Source organism: Bactrocera tryoni, chromosome 3, assembly GCF_016617805.1.
Source record: "Bactrocera tryoni isolate S06 chromosome 3, CSIRO_BtryS06_freeze2, whole genome shotgun sequence".
Classification (NCBI taxonomy): Eukaryota; Metazoa; Arthropoda; class Insecta; order Diptera; family Tephritidae; genus Bactrocera; species Bactrocera tryoni.
In genome coordinates, this window is record NC_052501.1 from 58,272,119 (window position 1) to 58,292,208 (window position 20,090).

At 32.7% G+C, this 20,090-nt stretch overlaps 1 protein-coding gene across 7 annotated transcripts in view; it reads right to left on the reverse strand.

Moving 5' to 3' along the window:
* The window catches only part of LOC120772708 (RNA-binding protein fusilli), a 39,790-nt gene extending 20,249 nt beyond the window's left edge, over nucleotides 1-19,541 (reverse strand). Inside the window, exons 1-3 of one of the 7 annotated variants that reach the window (XM_040101458.1) lie at nucleotides 16,802-16,912; nucleotides 11,349-11,721; nucleotides 529-909 (exon numbers count right to left, since the gene is read on the reverse strand). In XM_040101458.1, the coding sequence (XP_039957392.1) occupies nucleotides 529-909; nucleotides 11,349-11,477 (510 nt within the window). In that variant the 5' untranslated portion in view covers nucleotides 11,478-11,721; nucleotides 16,802-16,912. Of the gene's footprint in view, nucleotides 1-528; nucleotides 910-11,348; nucleotides 11,722-16,188; nucleotides 16,573-16,801; nucleotides 16,951-19,266 lie in introns of those variants that run through there. The other 6 variants (XM_040101459.1, XM_040101456.1, XM_040101455.1 and 3 more) reach the window with 6 other exon arrangements.
* Between the last annotated feature and the right edge of the window lie 549 nt (nucleotides 19,542-20,090).

Here is a 20,090-nt window from a genome sequence, read left to right on the forward strand (position 1 = left end):
GCTCCCATCAAGCTCCCTTATACCATTTCGATGGTAAAATTTAATGTCTCTGGCGTATTTAGTTATTGATTTATCGCGCTTTTACTAGTTTTTAACAGTACCGTCATTTTTTACACTGTCGGTTGCACTCATATTTTTTTTTTTTTTTTTGTACTAAGAAACCGTCATACCAAGTTTCATCGAGATATCTCAATTTTAACTCAAGTTACAGCTTGCATGGACGGGCGGACAAACAGTCACCCGGATTTCAACTTTTCTCCTCACCCTGATCATTTATATATATGACCTGCTATGTGAGATATCTAAATGAAACTCGGTGGTGCTTTATTCTATTAATAGTATGTGGTGTTGGGAACAACGGATAAAATAGGGTTAATACTATACCTACTTGTATATCTCTCATATGCTCAATAAACGATTTTCAAATAAAACATATAAGATAACGAAGTAGGAGGGAGTCGGAAGGAATAGCATGTGCACAATTTATTAACCTGGTCATTCCGTTGAATCAGTTCAATATTAACTTACCTCGTCTATTGCTTCCTGGAGGGGCTTTCCCTGAGAGTGAGCAACTGCTAAAGGAAGCTCAATTGTCTCGGAGAAGGATGCTGTGTTAACTGTTGTTGTAATCGAATCTGCCGGTACAATACTACTACTACATCCATTTGTGATCGAGTTATTATTGCTACTATGAATTACAGTTGTACTTGGATTGTTGTATGCACTTTTCAACAATGTGTTTGAGTTACTAACGCTAGTGTTGTTATTGTTAATGACATCAGCTTGCTGGGAGGCAAGAGCAGGCGATGACGCTCGTACGACTACTGAAGCATCAGATGAGCCGGACACTGTACGATCATTAGCAAAGCTACCGTCAGGTCGCACCAGAAGCTGCTTTGTTCCAATAATCTAAAAGTAAGAAAGTTTAACAATTTATCCACCTCCAATGTGTGTAGATAATTATTTCTTCTATATCTATATATAATTATTGTACGTTAAAAAATAATAGAATTCTTGAACTCACTTTACATAGCATATTTAGGCTCTAAACCTCTTGCACATATGAAGGTGTCTATGAAGATATGTTTACGTATAATGTATGCATGCTTGGTATACAATTGTTTCACTTAGAAATATTCCTCATAAAATATTTATGAGCTTTGGGATGGCATGCAAATTTCTAAATGTCAGACCACTTCTAATGCCTTCAATTGCGTTCGATCTTAATACGCTTATATGTACTTATATGTACGTATATGTACATATGCATATTTACTTATATGGAATATAAACCCGTACATAAGAGTGTCCGCTGCTAAGCGATCTATGATGGCAAGGAAAATATTAACTGGTACCTAATTGAGCAGTGAATCGAACGAACACCAACTTAATCAAATATAGATAACATATCAAGCGGTTATAACACTTTATTGAGGTATCCCCTTATGTTACTCTCTAGGATTGAATTCAACCAAAGAAGACCATTCTGCTAGCTTTCTTTACTTTACAATATATGTCTGTATACCTCAATAACTAATAAGTTTATCGAAGCTCAATCTAAATACTGACCTTAACATGTCCGAACTGCCAATTGAGAGAGAGTCGAGGCGGGAGTATTGTATTCGGTCAAAGTTATCCCTTACATACTTTTATATTTATATAAAAGTTCAAAACATCAACCAATTAACTATTAAAATACATACTGTGTATGTAAAAAACACTGATCACCTTCCAACAGTAACACATTTGCTATGCTCAACTAAAATGGACGATAATCAATAGTTTTAATAAAACGTATTTATGTACATAAATTTGAGTGAGTAAAAAGGAAGTGCTCAACTTCATGTAAATGAAGAAGAAAATGTTTTACATATTTTAATGAAAAAGTGATATTTCTTACTTTACTTTGACACGTGAGAAGTGCTGAAAAACTCTAAATTGTTGGTTAATAAAAGTAATCATATGGTAAATGATATGAATTTTTGACAAATCCAAATTAAAGGTCAGCATATGTACATATATAGTATATAAATAAATATGAGTAATTTATTTCAGTAAAACACATATTCGAATTGACTTGTCGACACCGACTCGACTTGTCTGCACCGATTGAGATTATCTGATAATAACTAAAATAGGTTATAGGATTACTCCATAAAGAGGTAAACGGAAACCAGTTGGAGTTGACAGTTTCATTGGTATATCCCACAGATTAAGTGATATTTTCCGATTCCATCCGTTATCAATGCAAACCTTTTCGAGTACCAAGAAACACATTTGCTCAAAATATCGAAATTCAACTATTATCCTGATTTTTTATATACTTGTATACTACTAAGAGCAAATAGTAATACTTTGTTCATAATTTTAAAATTCGTAATTTGGTCTCCAAAAACTATGTCCTCCCCCTCAAAACAATTCCTGTTGGACCCTATACATTTGTGCTAACGGTTTTTCCAATCCTCGAAGCAGTTTTTAAAGTCCAATTCCGGAATAGCCTTCAATACGAGTAGCAATTCAAGTTTAATGTCTTTAATTGACTCAAAACAGTTTCCTCGACGCGGTCGTTTGATTTTTCTGAATATCCAGAGGTTTGACGGAGCTAAGTCAGGTGAATACGGTGGTTGATTGAAAATTTGGCGAAAAACTCACGAAGAACCAATGCAGTATGCGACGGAGCATTTTCGTGCCGCAAAAACCCTTTTTACTTCGCGCAAAATATTAAAATAGTTTTCCTTTGTTGACTCCAAGAATCTCCCCAGTCACCATATAATATTTTTAAATGATAAAAGAACAAAAAACCCCTATTATAAGCCAGCTGTTACAATACAATAAACTTTTTACGAAAATAATTAAAATACGCTTCTCATTTAACACTTATTATTTTATCTTTGAGTCTGAGTAAGCGGGCACAACCATTGTTGTGAGAAAAGAAAACGCTATAATTGTTATCTTCTCGAAACTTCTTCTAATCCAATATAATGTTTTCCGCCTTTCCAACTGATTTTGAACCATTTTTCTAAATCAATATGTATGATATTTTTATAAAATTAAAAGATTATGTTTTCTTAATATGATTTAGTGCAGAGTATGAAATAAATCACCCTTAATATAATGATTTACGCTCCTCTGGTTACTATTTCCTCATCCCAATATATTTGGTTATCTGGTTATTATACTCTTGTAATCAACTCACAATTTCGTCTAACTATGAATATTAAATTCTTATGCAAAATTTTTTTTTGTTTCATAAATTTTTGCCGACATTTGAAAATATTTCCCCGCTTTTGATCATTTCAAATTTCGGGAGTACAAAATACTCGGATACTTAGATCCGTACTTAGTCCTTCCCTACTTGTTTACTATTTAATAAATTTTGTTTTCCTCTCAAAATTTTTCCACCAGAGAGAGTGCAAAATTTTTATATTATGAATATGTTTGAATAATTTTAATTACACACATATACATCTGTATATTGCATTTTGCTATAAAAGGTAGGGATAGTAAATATATGATTATACCACTTATCACCAGATATTTAAGCAAGGGCTTCGTAAGTACGTAATCTGAAAAGTAGTCTTGGCTTTCAGTAAGATGCAGAAGTTTACGTGTATACGAGGTATTTATTAGTTTAAATTACAATGTATAGTTATCCTTCATCAGTTCATTACTTTTACCAAAGAATTTAGCGGATCACTAAATATTTTAAGACCCTACTACCACACGCTGTTATAAACAACATTACGCGTTGAAACTCAGATATTTTGTAGTATAGTAAATGTGATTGCATTTCAGCAACCGAAATTCACGATAATTACAAATAATTAATATAACACTAGAGCTCAAGTTATAATTATGTATAATTAAGTGTAAATTATTTGCCATTCTCAAGTCGATGCGAAAAAAGCATTAACAGGGTTATGTTTTAGCGTCGTTCAAATTATATAATTTCCCAGTAAAGTATTAAAAGAATGCGAAATATTTAAATGTGTTTGCAATGCTTTAAATATTAATATTTTAAGGTAATCAAATCTACATATATTGTACATATGTTGAGGTATAAAGTTAACTGAATAGTGGTTAGGAAAAACATGAACTCATTTCATAAATTTTTTCCATAAAAAAATTATGATAAGCGTAATATTAATCTAGATTATTGTTAAATGTTAGAAATGGTCTAGAGAAATGTCTGACATGTTTTGTTCATTTATTGAACTATAATTTAATTTAAAATTACCTTTAACAAAACACATAAACAAATTGGTTGCATTTGGGTTATGGCCTGATTGGTCAAGTTATTATGCGCGTACGGTTAAATTTTAAAATATCGTGATTTTACATGATTTTGCACAAAAATAATAAAATAAGGAGAACCCAAATACTTCATTATTGTAGAATATATTAACGAAACAGTTCAAGTAAATGAACAACATTTCCAGTTATGAGCTTAAAATTTTCTATTGCACATGCAATTGTGAAATGTGTAATTATGAAAGAAGGTCTCGCATAGGTAAGCAAAGCCTGAGGGCAATTCACAAATAATGTATATTGAATGCGTGTGTGCCGTAAGCAAATATACGGAGCAAGTTTATGCCTAAGTATGTATATAAATATTTGCGATACACGCGCGCAATAAAAGCTTCAGTCCCGGGTTCAAGGGTTATCTTTATGTACAGGATTTTCGGTTTTAGAATGAGTTAAATGCTCTGAAACTGCTCCAAAGTCTTTAGACAAAAAAGTCGAGCATTTATTGAAGTTCGAAATCATTGTGATTAAAATTTTACTTAAAAAATCATATGAATCAGTGTGCGATCTTGTAAATATCGACATTTTTGTGAAAAAATTACTCTGATACAATGATTGTTTACATATAAAACAGGTACTATATTAGAGCGGTTTGTTTCATTATCCATATGTAATATATGGGAGTTGGGACTAATATCGACCCGATTTTATCTATTTTCGTCAACACTACATACTATTAATATGCCGCATTCTAATAAAATGTTCCCTAAGGTTCATTAAGTTACTATCATCAATCAAATAGAGTAAAGTCACTCAGATGTTATATGGGGGTTAGGTCAAGTTTTAGCCAAATTTTAACCTTTTTAACAAAGACACACCATTATCAGTAAAATATGATCTATCGTTTTCATAGGTATAACTCTCATGTTCACCGATATATGCGGTATTGAGTCACGTGGAAGTTCGAAAATCATTGTATTAGGTATATGGAACCTACGGAATTATTGACACAATTCAACCCATTTGTCAGGAAAAGATTATCCCTGAATATTAATTATATGTATATCTCACCCCTTGACCGATATGATAAAAAGTCAACTATAAGTACTGGGGTCCAAATATTCGATACCTAGCGCCTAGAATCATTGAATCATTCGTGCAAAATTTTATCCCGTTATATTAATTACTTTTTGATTTGTACACTGGAACGTGAAAAGTGTGGTTGCAGTCCGAATTTGCCCATTTTCGCATTATTAAAAAGGAACTTTAGAAGAATTTGGTTGAAATCGGTTAACAGGTCTGCGATCTGTGATTTATTTTAAAGTGAGCGATGAAGCTCGCATCGTCCATCGTAAAATTTAATGTCGCTTTAAGTAGTTTTAACAGTACAACGGTACTGTTAAATACATAACGATGTGGGGAGTGGGCAAATCATTTTCATTCATTTTCACAACGTGGGTTCTGATAAAAATTATCCTAAGCGAATTTGGCTATTGGTTTCAACAAAATATCTTTTTACTCTAGGGACAGGCAGCCAGATTTCAACATATGTATGTTAGATTTTATCTATATCTATCTCGATTAGTTTTAGGTGATACGTACAACCGTTTAATGAACAAAACTATTATACTCCGGATCAACATGTTGCAATAGTGCAACTCTCTGCTAGACAGAGTATAATAGCTTTGTTGACCTAACCATTTTTTATAACATTTAAAACTTGTCAAGGACGACATATGGTTGGATATATGGTATTATATGAAATTGTCGAGGCGAAAAGTATGTCTATGTCTCCGCATGTCGTTCTAAACGATAACTTAGTTTAAAATAAGAAAAAAATATCTTAAAATTCTTTATAACCATGTTCTTTTGAACCCTAGTACGAATTACGCCCACAAAACGGCGTAGCTCGAAAAATCACTACAAAATAATGACACAGTCAGAAACTAAAAAACTCAAAACAAGTGTTATCCCAGTGAGGAAAAATTATGGTTTAATGTAAATATATCCCATGCCTAACCAAGATCGGTAGGATATATTACGTTCAGCCAACGTATACTGCAGTGTGAAAGTGTGGGAATCCACCGCTCTTATAACGCTTAGGTTCCGAACTACTTATAGCGCTAAAACTGACTAAAATATATATACATAATCGTAAAATATAAAATAATAGGGTAATACCGCCTACTATCATACCTAACACATTACCGATTGGAGCCAAACTTGTGTTGTAATATTTCTATAAATTCCTTATGATATAGAGTAAAATTCCGCAAATTTTACAAAAGTACGCCTACATACTTGTCTACAACGTCATTTTGAACACTTTCAGGATATAAACAAATATATCCAAATAACGCTAAGCCAGAAAAGTGTTATTATAACATTGTGACGGTAATAAAAATTATTCATACATTCACCATACCTATTTGAAGATAAATACTTCTAAAATTATCATAATACTAAAATTAATATAACATTGAATATATTTCATATGACTGAAAATGTTATTCAAATCATTAGATTTGTAGAGTAGAACTACATAATGTATGTTTTGAAAATATAATTGCTAAAGTATAATACTTGAAACCATCCAAAACGTAGTAGAACATGTCATTAGCCAGTCATTTTAAATTTTTCCTCTTCCAATATAATTTTCGCTGATTGGAAGTAAAATAAATACTAAGTGAGTCTTGGTATTCAAGATACGTTATAAATATAATGAACTAGCAGCCCACCCCGGTTTCACCCGAGTATTAAACAATCATTTCAAAAGTTATAATTTTCTACACACTCTCCCACACATACTTTCTCGTTTTTGCGTGGGGTCATTAAAAATTAGTTAAATAAAAGAAATTCGAACATGAGAGTATATTTTTTGGTATTATTATTATAACTATATATTTTACTTTCTCTGCTCCTGCAAAATAAGTTATTGAATCAGAGCTTCCCTGTAAACGATATTTGATGTTAATTTATTTTATGGCAGCAATATAAATTGATTTTCAGGACCTCCGGCCTGAGACCAACATACAGTTGGCCATGAGTAAAACATTGTTTTCCCTACTAATTCGAAAGTCTGGCTGTTTATAATAGAGCGAAAGATGTTTTCACCGAAATTGAAGACATTTAAATGGGATTGGCATATCACGAAGGGATCATCGGAATCCTCGGTATATGAGGATTTCCTCAAAAGTATAATTAAAATTCCAATTTTTAAAGCCAATTCATTTAGTGGCAGTCCAGAAAGGTTTAATGAATTTAAAAACTCCTGGGGATAAGAGACTGCGTCATCGATATTAGCCTCGTCTAGCGATTTGTATTTTTTTATTTATTCGGGAACTTTTTGAATAATTAGATCGTTTATTTCGTTAACACTTTCATTCCTGGGTGACACTATTGCCCTAGAACACAACCAATGAAATACCTTTTCGTGCGAATTCTCGATGTCAGGGATGTTCACGATTTAGGATAACGGAAGTCTAAAAGATGAATGAGCAGTTTTTCCATCCTTTAGAACATCCAACTTATTTTTATATATAAGATTTTTAATACTTTCGCAACATTTTTATACTCTTGCAACCAATTGCTACAATTGCTACCGTTAGGTGAAAAGTTGTACGTATCGCCTAAATCTAAGCGATATAGATGTAGGGTCATATACACATATACATATAAATAATCAGGATGACGAGATTGAATGTCTGTCCGTCCGTCCGTCCGTGTAATCTGTAACTTGAGTAAAAATTGAGATACTTGATGAAACTTGATATGTGGCTACCTTAGTACAAAAAAGTTCGAGTTCGTAGATGGGCGCAATCGGGCCACTACCACGTACACAAATCGCCGTTAACCGAAAACCTATACGAGGGCTGCTATATATATTCTGGCCTAGGGCAACACTAAGTGTTGCCAGGTGCAATCTGACATTTCCATTGGAAAGTTTGACATTATTTAGCATAATATCACTCAGAACGCTTTGTCATTTAATTGTGAATTGTTTTATTTACAGGGAATTAAAAAATTCATCTCGGCCAAAAAATGGAATTAACTCGTGAACATTTTCGTGCGATCATTTTTCACAACTTTCGACGTGGATTATCACGACAAGAGTGCATCGATGAACTAAAATCTTTAGATGGCTATGAAGCACCATCCTATAGCACTGTGACGCTTGCTCAAAGACGAATTCCCTGAAGGTCGTCCAAAAACAGCCGTTGTGCCAGAAAACATCGATGCCGTACGTGAACTGATAATGCAAGACCGTCATGTAACATACCTTCAGATAGAGGCATGCCTATGCATTTCTCCCACCGCATACATTCGATATTACATGAACACCTGGCCGTAAAAAAGGTTTGTTCTCGTTGGATCCCGCACAATTTGACAATTGCTCTAAAAAAGGCTCGTGGGGATTGGTGTAAAGAAATGCTGAAAAAATACGATCACGGTGCTTCAAAGACGTTTATACGAATCATGGATCTATGCGTATGAGCCCGAAACAAAACAGCAATCGACAAAAAAAAAATTAAAAACAAATAAAAAAAATTTTCGTTGATAAATATGCCTATTTACGTTATTAGGCCAGAAATATATATGTGACCTAATCTACGAAAAGGGAGCTAACGTGCGAAAACTATTTTTTTTGGAAAAGCTGTTAAAAATAATCGTCAGTTTCTCGTTATCTCATTAATTGCTCTCCTTTTTTTTTGACACCTAAGCCCCCTTTCCGTAGACCAGGTCACATATAGCAACCTTCTAAAGTGCCTTAACTAAGCACGCAATTAAGATATAAAGCTGTAATTTCGTACAGAGAACCACAGTAGCAAGGGGAACGTGTGGGCAAAATTTTTTTAAAAAGTGGGCGTAGCCCCGCTCTCTAATAAGTTTAATGTACATATCTCCTAAACTACTTAAACCTACAATAACAAAGTTTCTTGAGTACAAATATTTAAAAACTCCTACCGATAGTGTAAAAATAGATGACTCACTCCCTATAATAAAGTAATAATGGTACTGTTAAAAAAAATTAAAGCGCAATAACTATTTAGTTACGTCAGCGACATTAAATTTTACATCCGAGATGGTATGAAAAGGCTTTATGGAAACAGTATGAAAATCGGACGACGGGCATGACACATATCTCGTGACCAGATAGAATTCGACAAAACTTAATATTATATATGACATTACTTTCACATTCTAATGTCACAGTGCGAAGATGGACGAAGTCGGACAACAAGCACGCCTACTTCTCATATAGCACAATTTTAAATTCCACTTTTTCGTTCAGATTCCAGTAAAAACTGTTCAAGTCCCTAGGTACCGAATATTTAGACCCCGTTACCTATAGTTGATATAACTGAAATTCAAGGATAACCCCTCTCTTATAATGGACTGTCTGTATGTCAAAAATGGGTTGAAACGGACCAATACTTCCCTTAGCCCCCATATACTTAATATAAAGATTTTCGAAATTCCGGGTGACTTTATGTCTAAAAGAGATACATTTGAGCGAAAACTTGGCCTAGCCCCTATATAACTAATATCAGGAATTTCGAACATCCGACTGAATTTACTCTATTTTATTAGTTTTACACCTTAAAGTATTTCCCTGGTCTTGGTTCTTGCTATTTGCAAGAGTATAAAATGTTCAGTTGCACCCAAAATTAGCCCTTCCTTACTTCTTTTAAATAAAGTTTTGCGAAAGAAGAAGGTATTTCCCCGGTTTCGATCCTTGAAAATGGCAAATCGGCAACAACTGAACCTATGATCTTCCTCACTTGTTAACTTTTGAAAATATTCGCCAAACGCTATTTGCAAATGTGTTGCAACCACATGTTGACATGCGTGTTTTTATACATATACATGTATTTTAACAATCGAAATTAACAAATACATGCATAGTTCGGTATATACATATAACTGGTAAATATCCATTTATTTTTAGACAATAGTTTGGGCTTCTTTTCGGAGAAATTCGCTTTAATTCAGATTTATTAATATTGTAGTAATCGCACTGCAGGAAGAAATAAGTAACAGGTCAATTGAAAACTCCCCGGCCTACCACAGTAAGTTTTTTTGAAAAGTTCGTTTTTTTATGATACGCTGATTATAGCGACCCTTCAACTTTTCGATACCATTTTTGTAGTACTATTTGTCCTTTGCTTCAGAATATGCCTCAGTTCCGGTGATCTCCTTCATTCCTTTCACACCTTTCTCATACCCAAATATTCTTGAATGATATTTCGACTAGCGCGCTGTTGTTAACTCGGCTATAATCGCGTAAGCGGTGTCTACGCCAATTAAGAAGAAGAAGATATTTCGTACACATTCAGTGGATATCTTTAGAGTGCCTGTTGTTTCGAACAACTTTACTTTAGAGTCATCCAAAACTATTTTGTGGACTTTTTTGATGTGTTCGTCAATAACAACCTCTTTTGGGCGTCCACTGCGTTCACTGCATCGGTGATCATTTTACCACGTCTAAATTTAATATACCAACCCTTGAAAATTGATTCTCCGATACAATTTACAAACTAATGATCCGAAAGCTGTCAAATTTATACACGTGCCTTTTGAATGTTAGGCCTAACTAAAAATCATAATTCTAGTATCGTCATCTAGGGTCAGGCCTGTGACTTTTCAGTAGATCTTTACAGAGCTAATAATAAAGTTAAGAGAAAATGCCAAGATCGCTTTGAAAACGAAGAATCCACATTTAGGTTTGTTAATATATGCATTAATGCACTAATACAAAGAGAGTCCCATCTTAGCTGCATGCGGTTCATAAAATACATTATTATTAATAAAGTAGATTTGTTTTAGGTTAAATTAAAAAAGTTTATGTTTTTCTTTAATTTAACACACAATTTAAGATATAATGGCCAACGTAATATAATGTTTATTTATTTTTAAACCTAAAAAACCTCAGAACCACAGTTCAAATAAACATTGTAAGAGAAATAAATTTAAAAGTTGATTATTACATGTGTTCAGTCATCTATACTTCGTAAACTTATAAAACAGGAGTATTAAATATACAACAATATTAATAACTACAATCAAAAAGTGAATATTATTATGTCATCAAAGTTAATTACCTTTCCGCTACTAGCTTCCAAAATAATGTACACTAGCAATATTATTTCCTTTTCATCCGCTCCAAGTCCTGGCCCATTTTGTCCACATGTTGCGATATATAGCGACACCAAATATTCTGAGACCTGCATATTTCCTTTTTAAGGTTTTGTATATATGGCCGTTTGTTTATTAGAATGTCTTGAATATGATCACAGGAAGTCTTTTTCTTTTATTCGCTTTTGCATTTGTAATATTAGTGGAGTATTTTCTTGGATTTGTTAAAAATATTAACGTGTTGACTAAGCAAATTTCTCTGCATAGACATATGTATAAAATTAAAGGATTTTCACATTTGTTGACATGCCTTAAGGTTTTCACAGTTTAATGTCTTTCCTGAAAAATTAAAAACACAATTACATTTAAATCCTAGATATTTAATTTTATATGTATCTATATATAATATATGTATATTATACATATATAAATTACATTCATTAGGAATGAGAGTAATGCTTAAGATATTATCTAGCTATTAGGCCCCAATGCAAACTATTTTAAATGAGATTTTGATTCGTGCCTACCAAAAAATTTATCTCATGCAATATTTTAAGTTAAAGTAACAGGGACATATATTTGAAGATATAAGTATATACATGCAGGATAATAGTGCCATAAACTGCTGAAAGCACCCTTTAAAGAGGGTTTCAAAGCAGAGTTTAGCTTATCATTGTGCTAATATGGATACCGCATTTCATATTTAGATATCTAAAGACCGCGAAAAGATGTTCGTAACAGAATAAATAAAAAATAGAGTAAATACACAGAAGTAATTAATAATAACAAAAATAAACTATGCAGCTATCGACTTAAGATTATTCGATTAAACGTTAAATTAAAAGCTAGGAATAGTATAGTATATATTCATACGTATGTAAATTGAGTTCAAACGTTGGTTTCGCCCCATTTCAGTGCACAATTTGACGATATAATTTCTCTTTAATTTTCCTACTTCGCTATATATCCACATATTATTAAAATATGTATGCACATACATACACACATAGATATACTCGATGAAAAGTAAAATACTTTAAAATCAGCATTTACTGTCGCTAAACTTATTCAGTTCGAGTAAAGCCGGTGATTTCTCGGTCTCGGACGTGCAATGTTCAAAGGTCAGAAAGTGTATGGGTTAATCGAGTATACTCACCAATGCCGACTAATGTCGCAATTTAATGCATGACTATTTGCGTACGGACTTAATATATGTATACACACATAAGCATACGTTTAGATGTATGTATTTACATATTTGAATAGTCGTCTAATACATGTAACTATCTACAAGTGAAGTTATTATATTATTTAGACGTATGTATATGTTTATGAGCGCATTTGTATATGTGTGCATCTATGTCAACTCGTTTTTATAGGAATTTATGTCCACAACTATAATATTAAAATAAAATTATAATAAAGTTTCACATACATAAACACATTCGGCAACGTCGCATCGTAAGGTTCTATGTTATCGGCTTGTGTCAGATTGTGTGTTGCTAAATAACTTTTTGACACCTTTTTATATTAACTTAACTTGGCAAACGAATCGTAAGATTTTATATTTCTATTCTTAAACCTTTCTGATACTTCTCTGGCTGATATGTCCACATATGGTACTTACAACAATTCCATATATAATCATTTTATTGAACATCTATATATGTAGATTATATGCCAATGTTTATACAGTTAGTTTTATTGCTATATTTTAGTTCACATCGGCTCAACTTATATTAAAAACATCTTCAAACGAGCGATATGTGGTATTAACTCGACTGAAGAGACTAAATTTAATATTATATATTTAGACCAGAGCATTGAAATTCTTTATATTAGGGAGATGAGGCTTAAAGCAACATATACACCGATTCCATTCTAATTAAGCGCTAAAGCATATAATTAAAAAAAAAAACGCTTTTTCATTTAGTTTCATTAAAATACCATATTTTGACCAACTTGAAGGGTTTAAAGTCAGGTGGCCAAAAGGAAATCATTATAGGGGGTGTTTTTGGGTAGAGAAGAGAACGGCTTGCATTAATTTAGACATTGCTCAGGTTGACTTGAAAACGCGTTTTCAAGGATTTTTTAAATATACAACCCACACTCTGACTGTCTTATTCTCCATAAGGTTCGTTAGAAAAACGAAAATCATTATATGAAGTATATGGAAGTTGGGTGTAGTATCGACACATACCAGTACAATGTTCCCTTGGTTTCATTAAGCTACCTCACACACCATAACCAATCATATGAAGTAAAGTCAGCAGAATGTTGGATGTTAGTTATATGGGCCCTAAATCAATTTTCTCTTGATTTTATCCGTTTTAGGCCCTAGCTCAGCTTTTGGCCGATATATGCGGTATAAAGTCATCCAGAAGTTCGAAAATCTTTGTATTATATTATTATTTATTGCTAAGGAAAATATTGACCAGTTTCCACGCATTTTTGACATACAGACATATCATTGTCAGAAAAGAATTATACCTTTATTTCAATTATATATCTTGTTATATTCTGCAACTACGATCCGTTGTGCAAAATTACGGTTCCATATTTTAATTCAGTGCGTAGTAATGGCATTTTATATATTTTCCTTTATTGGTGTTATGTGGGCGTGGCACTCGCCCGATTCATCTTATTGATGTTTTAAATATACTATATAAACATATATCTAAACCTATTTTTTAGGTGATACAAACAACCATTAGGTGAACAAAACGTAACAGTTACGTAAAACCTTAACAGTCATTAGCTGCCTTCGATTGGTCATTCCTATGCACTATTATCAAAAAACTGTGAAAGCAACAACAATGTTAGTTTAAGTAGTATAACTTATATCCTCAATCTTGCCAAGTTTTATTTATTATATTTTAACTCACGTTTACTATTGTAACTATTGAAATCAAAATTTTCTTTTTTTTCTTGTATCGTGAGTCGTGTCAAGCTGTCATGTTATTTTTGTTCAGTATTGTTTGGCACTTCATCATGGAAAGGCTTACGCCTGAAGAACGTTTACAAAAGTTTTTTACGAAAGTTCATGTTCTGTAAAGAATGTGTTTCGCGCGCTTCGCTGAGCTTATGGTCAACATAATCGGCCTACTCAGCGTACTATTCGCAACAATATCTCTCTGTCCATAGTGAGTGTACACGAAGTCCACAGAAAGTCGAACTTGGACTGAGGTATGGAATGACTTGGCACACTTTTCGTCGATATCTACTAAATACAGCTTATTCAAGAACTAAAACCGATCGAACTTTCCAAGCGACATCGCTTCGCTCTATGGGCTCTTGAAATGTTCTAAGAAGATCTGACGTTTGTTAGCTAAATTTTGTTCAGCGATGAGGCCCAAATCTGACGTAATGGGGGCGAAGAGCAACATGAAGATATCATCCAGAAAAAACAACGGTTTGGTGTGGTTTGTGGATGTATTTCTTCTAAAATGATGCCGGTGAGAACGTAACCGGCAATGGCGACCGTTATCGCGCCATGATAACCGACTATTTGATACCTGAAAATGAAGCTTGTGATCTCAGCGACACTTTGTTTCAACAAGACGGCGCCACTTCCTACACATCGCATAAATCAATGGATTTATTGAGAGAATATTTCGGTGAGCAGATAATTTCACGTTTTGGGGCGGTCGATTGGACACCAAGATCATATGATAACATACCGTTAGATTTTTTCCTTTAAGGATATGTAAAGTCTAAAGTCTCGCTTAGAGCAAAACAACATTCGTGTCATTCGCCAATTACTAGTCGAAATGTTCGAACGAGTAATCGAAAATTGAACACAACGGATGAACCATTTGAGACGTAGCAGCGGCCAACAATTGAAAGGATAACCTTCAATTTTTTCCTAAAAAAGTAGCAAACCTAAAAATGCATCACCCTTTATATGATATAACCACAAACAAAGGCTATAGACTTATTTTATTCCCATTCAGCCCTTAATCACATCATGGTAAATAAAACTTGTTTACTAATTTCGTTAAAATATCACATACATATGTATATTGACCGCAATAAACTCTTTAAATTCAGATGAATGTCAAAAATAATTGAGAAATCACTATATCACATATAAAGGGGCTAGGGGAAGGCGAGGTTTGATTGCATTAATTTTTTTGCATTACTCAAGTATACTCGAAAACATGTATTCACACAATTTTATCCATTATAATACTACACACTAGTCCGATTAGAAACGTGAAACTTGTAAACTTTTTACAGTACCCTTAATTGTACCCAAAAGCTCACAAAAAGAGCTTATCATTTTCAAGCTTTTACCAACTAACCATTTTTTGTTCTAATAGCTCTAACATTTACAACTAATCAAAATCCAGTTATATCCTAAAGACATTCCGTAAGGTATGTTCTCGAGACCAATTGATTCTCAATTATACCTCCTCGGTGAGTGCTCTCTCTCTCTAAATGTCACTCGCGCAAATTTTATCTTGTTATTTTCAGGAAAAGTTCTTTTGGCAGTACAATGTATGAAAATTTGGTATAAAGTTTAAGTTACCCATTTCATAACAATAGTATCAACAATTTTGTTCCAATGGACAATTAATTCTGTAGCTCAACTACATAATATACATATATGGTATATGAGTCCATACCTACTATTGTGAAGACACATATACGCATACTCAAAGGGTTTGAGGCAAGAGATTTTCAGCTAAACATTTACAACTGAAAGTTAACATTGCGAAACTACTATCGACTTAAAAATCATTTTTTTTTTAGTTACTCCACTTTCTTCGATCTCTTTTCAATGTTTTATCTTGTTATTATTACCTCCTTTCCGTATTGGTCGGTTTTCAAACTATCACTTCTCACTTGTTACTTTGCTGTTTCGGTGGAGACTACCTGTTACACCACAGTTTCCGCCGTACGTATTCACAGATTTGTACGCATTGCAATTTTCTTTAATAACTTTAAAATTTCATTTGATTGGAACTTATGTATGTACATACTATATACTTCCATACAATACCAACATTACTGCACTTTTCTTTTAACCTGTTCTTCGCAAATTCCCCTTCTCTTTCTTGTCGTGTGTTCCACAAACAATTTTCATGCCATCAATTGGACTTGGTTACAGTCGTTACACATATAGTCACTATTAAGTTGTTACACACATATGTAAGTATGGGCGTTTGTATATTCGACGCATATATTTTTAAAGCCATTTTATTATAAAATACACTTTTATTGTATTTTTAAAAACTGTTAAATTATATTATAATGATATAAATTTATATATGTATGTATGTATAGTTAGCAAATGAAAGTTAAGAGAAGAAAAACGTGTACAAAATTTTATATTTTTTTTCCCAGGGGTAAAAGCTGGTATTTATTTCAACAATAACTTATGTATGTATGTATATATACATGAAACAGCATTTACCACAACATTAAACCCACATTGGCAATAATTAAAGATTACTACGTTAAAAAATTTTCAAGTGTTACCGGTATACTCGCGCTCATCTCTCGATGGAATGTCAGCAACTGACTGAGGTTACTACTGATCGACGATGTAGGCATCAGCCTTTAACCAAATTGCTTGTGAACATAGCCGGGAAAATGTTAACAAGTGAAACTACAAACGTATCTTACAAAAAGCAAAAATACGAAAAAGAGAGCCAGTAAACACTTAAAACACATACAATCACATATCTGTATGAGAAGGTATACATATATACATATGTATGTATGTACATCACATAGGTAAGACGCGAACTCCAAAGGTAAACTTGTATACACTCATTACACGTAGGTCTTTATATAAAAATTTGGAGAAAAGCAATATTTTTATTTATGTATGTACGTATACATATACATACATGTGTCCAAATACAATTCATTGCATATATACCCTATGTTAGATATTTAAAACATTGAAGAGTGTAGAGCTGTGCTTTCTTGTGTTTAATTTAACTCTAATTTCACCTCGGTTCTCGTTTTATTTGTTGTTATGAGTCCAATTGCCGATCTCTTCATGCATCTCCACCAGGTATCGTACGTATACAAATACATACATAAGTAAGTCACGCTTGAATGTTTAAGCCCTGCTACCACACTCTGGGCAAATGAGAAGAACAGTTGATCATAGAAGTGTTTTTAAAAACTTAATTCCATTTGTTGGCATATTTTCCATTTCAAATACTCACGCACATGTGCACTAAAAAAATCAGTAATATGTAGTAACTTATATCCACTTATGTATTTAAACTTATATAGTAGATAGTAGGAATGCACTTTTTACATATAGTAAATATAAGTGCGTACCTAGATACTACAGCCGTCGTTCTCTATACCGAAAGTATACTCTAAATTGATCTTATACCAAATCGTAATATGAATAAAAGATTTTTGTTTATTTAATAGTTGATAAATATACTTGTATGTACTCCGAGTGATACGGATACGAATGATTAGGCAAAATTTTTGTAATAGGTACTGTATTTAGGTTTATGATTATTTAAAATAAATGCAATGACGTTTCCAAGAGTATCGGAAGTTTTTGAGACATTATGAAGAGTTGTTTATCAAAAAATATCGATATTATCAGACTGAAAATATTACATCACAGGGAGATTATTGTATATAAATTTTGATTTAGAACTACGCAAAGAACATTTCACATGTGTGCTTGAGTTGCACCATTTAATTGGCAATCACTGTATGTATGTTACAGTGGTATTACTGCTGATATTCCTAACAACACAGCACACCTGAGCAACTCCCATTACCGAGTGAGCAATGATGTTAATTACTCTCTTGCACTCTCATTATTTCCCTCGCTCACCTTTGCTAATTAAGAAACGCAACATTGAGTAAAATCGGTCGATTAAGTATTTTCAGATTTCAGGACACATACCCTCATTTCTAATGATTGAACTGGCAGGTTTAATTCATCCTTAGTTCCCTTTTGTTTAATCTAAATGTGACATATTTTAAATTTATATTTTATTAATGTAATATTCATTTGAACGGATATTACGCTAAACTCCGAATAAAGTTGTCTGTCTTGGTGACAAATTTTAAATCCAAAAACGGCTAACTGAAAATAAACTAGTTTGTACAATTTGTTTAGAAGTGGTGGATGATGATGAGATGATAGTTTTTATCATACTATATCGCATTTTAGAAATTAATACCAATTTCACCACCTTCCAAGGATAAATATTATTACTGAAAATATCCCTTTCTCATAGATATACATATATAATATGTATTTATACCAGATGTATATACATATGTATATGTACCTAGGCATATGTGATAAGTGCAACATAAGGAATACTACGATGTACATATGTATGTTAGGTATAATATACAAATATATGAACGTGAAAACTGTTTAAACACCAGTTCAATGGAAGTAGATAAGATATACTCACTTATCAAATTTTTAATATGAGCACATATGTGTATTCGTATATACATACATATGTACATATATGAATATAAGTAAGTACACATAAATAACTTTAAACAAAAAAATGAATAACATCTAAGTTCACTTAAGTTTTCAGGTCTATTAGGCCTTCATGCACGTACAACTTTTGCTACGACTCAAACTAAATTTCTGTCATTTCTCTTATACAATTGGATATTTTCGGAGCATTAACATGTATGTATGTATGTATGGTATATATTTGTACAAAATTGACATTTAATGCTTATAAAAATTCTTCATAAAGTATTATAGAGCACTTCAATTTTCCAACCTTTTAAATATTATTGGTTTCGAGCAAACATTGAGTACATACAACTCTCCGAAACCTGATCACTCTTCTGATATTATTTTGAAAGAGAGGATCAAAACTCTCACAAATCCGTTGTCACACTCGCCTACATACTTACCTACCTGTTTTCGTAATTGCAGCAATTAACTTTTTGCCTTATTATATCTTATTGCACTTTAGACGAGGGCTTTTAGTCATCTATATACATATATATGTATAACAAATATTAGTCCAATCAGATTTGAACTGGATTTAGTTTTTTTTAAACATGTTGAGAAAAGTAAGTACAACTATTTACTATTGACTGATTTAATTTGGTTAAAAAGCTCAAACAAAGTTAATACGTTTTAGCAGCATATTTAAGGCGCAACGAACACGGTTTTACTGGCATTTCAAGCAGCAACAGCCATCATAGCCCATACTCGTTCAACGTGTATACTAGTATCGTAAGGTAAATTCTTCCAAACACATACAGCAACAGGTTTTTACGCACTCTCTCAATATACTTTTATGTGTAGTTGTAAACACACATTACACTTCATAGTGGAGATTACGCTGGCTTTTCGTTTACCTGTTAAATAATACCATACCTATGAGAAAGAAACCCCTTTTCGTTGAGTTTGTATTCAAGTATAGTGATCTTAAAAATAACCTGTTCAGAGAGATATACAAAAGTTTCTACAAATCAGTGAGGTGAATTTGAGGAGTTGAGTTTTACTAAAAAAAAATCCACAGCTTTCAATATTAGATTTTCCAAACGGTAATATTTTTATCTGTGTTTTGTTGGGAATGGAAAACGTTCCTATGGTGTGAACATATTTTACATTTTGCTGTGACAAATGGAAAGTAAAATTTTGACAGTAAAAGTTTAAAACAAACGCAATTGCATTGTTTGAATGCTTGCTTTGGAAATTAAATTATTAAATATATTCATTAACTGCA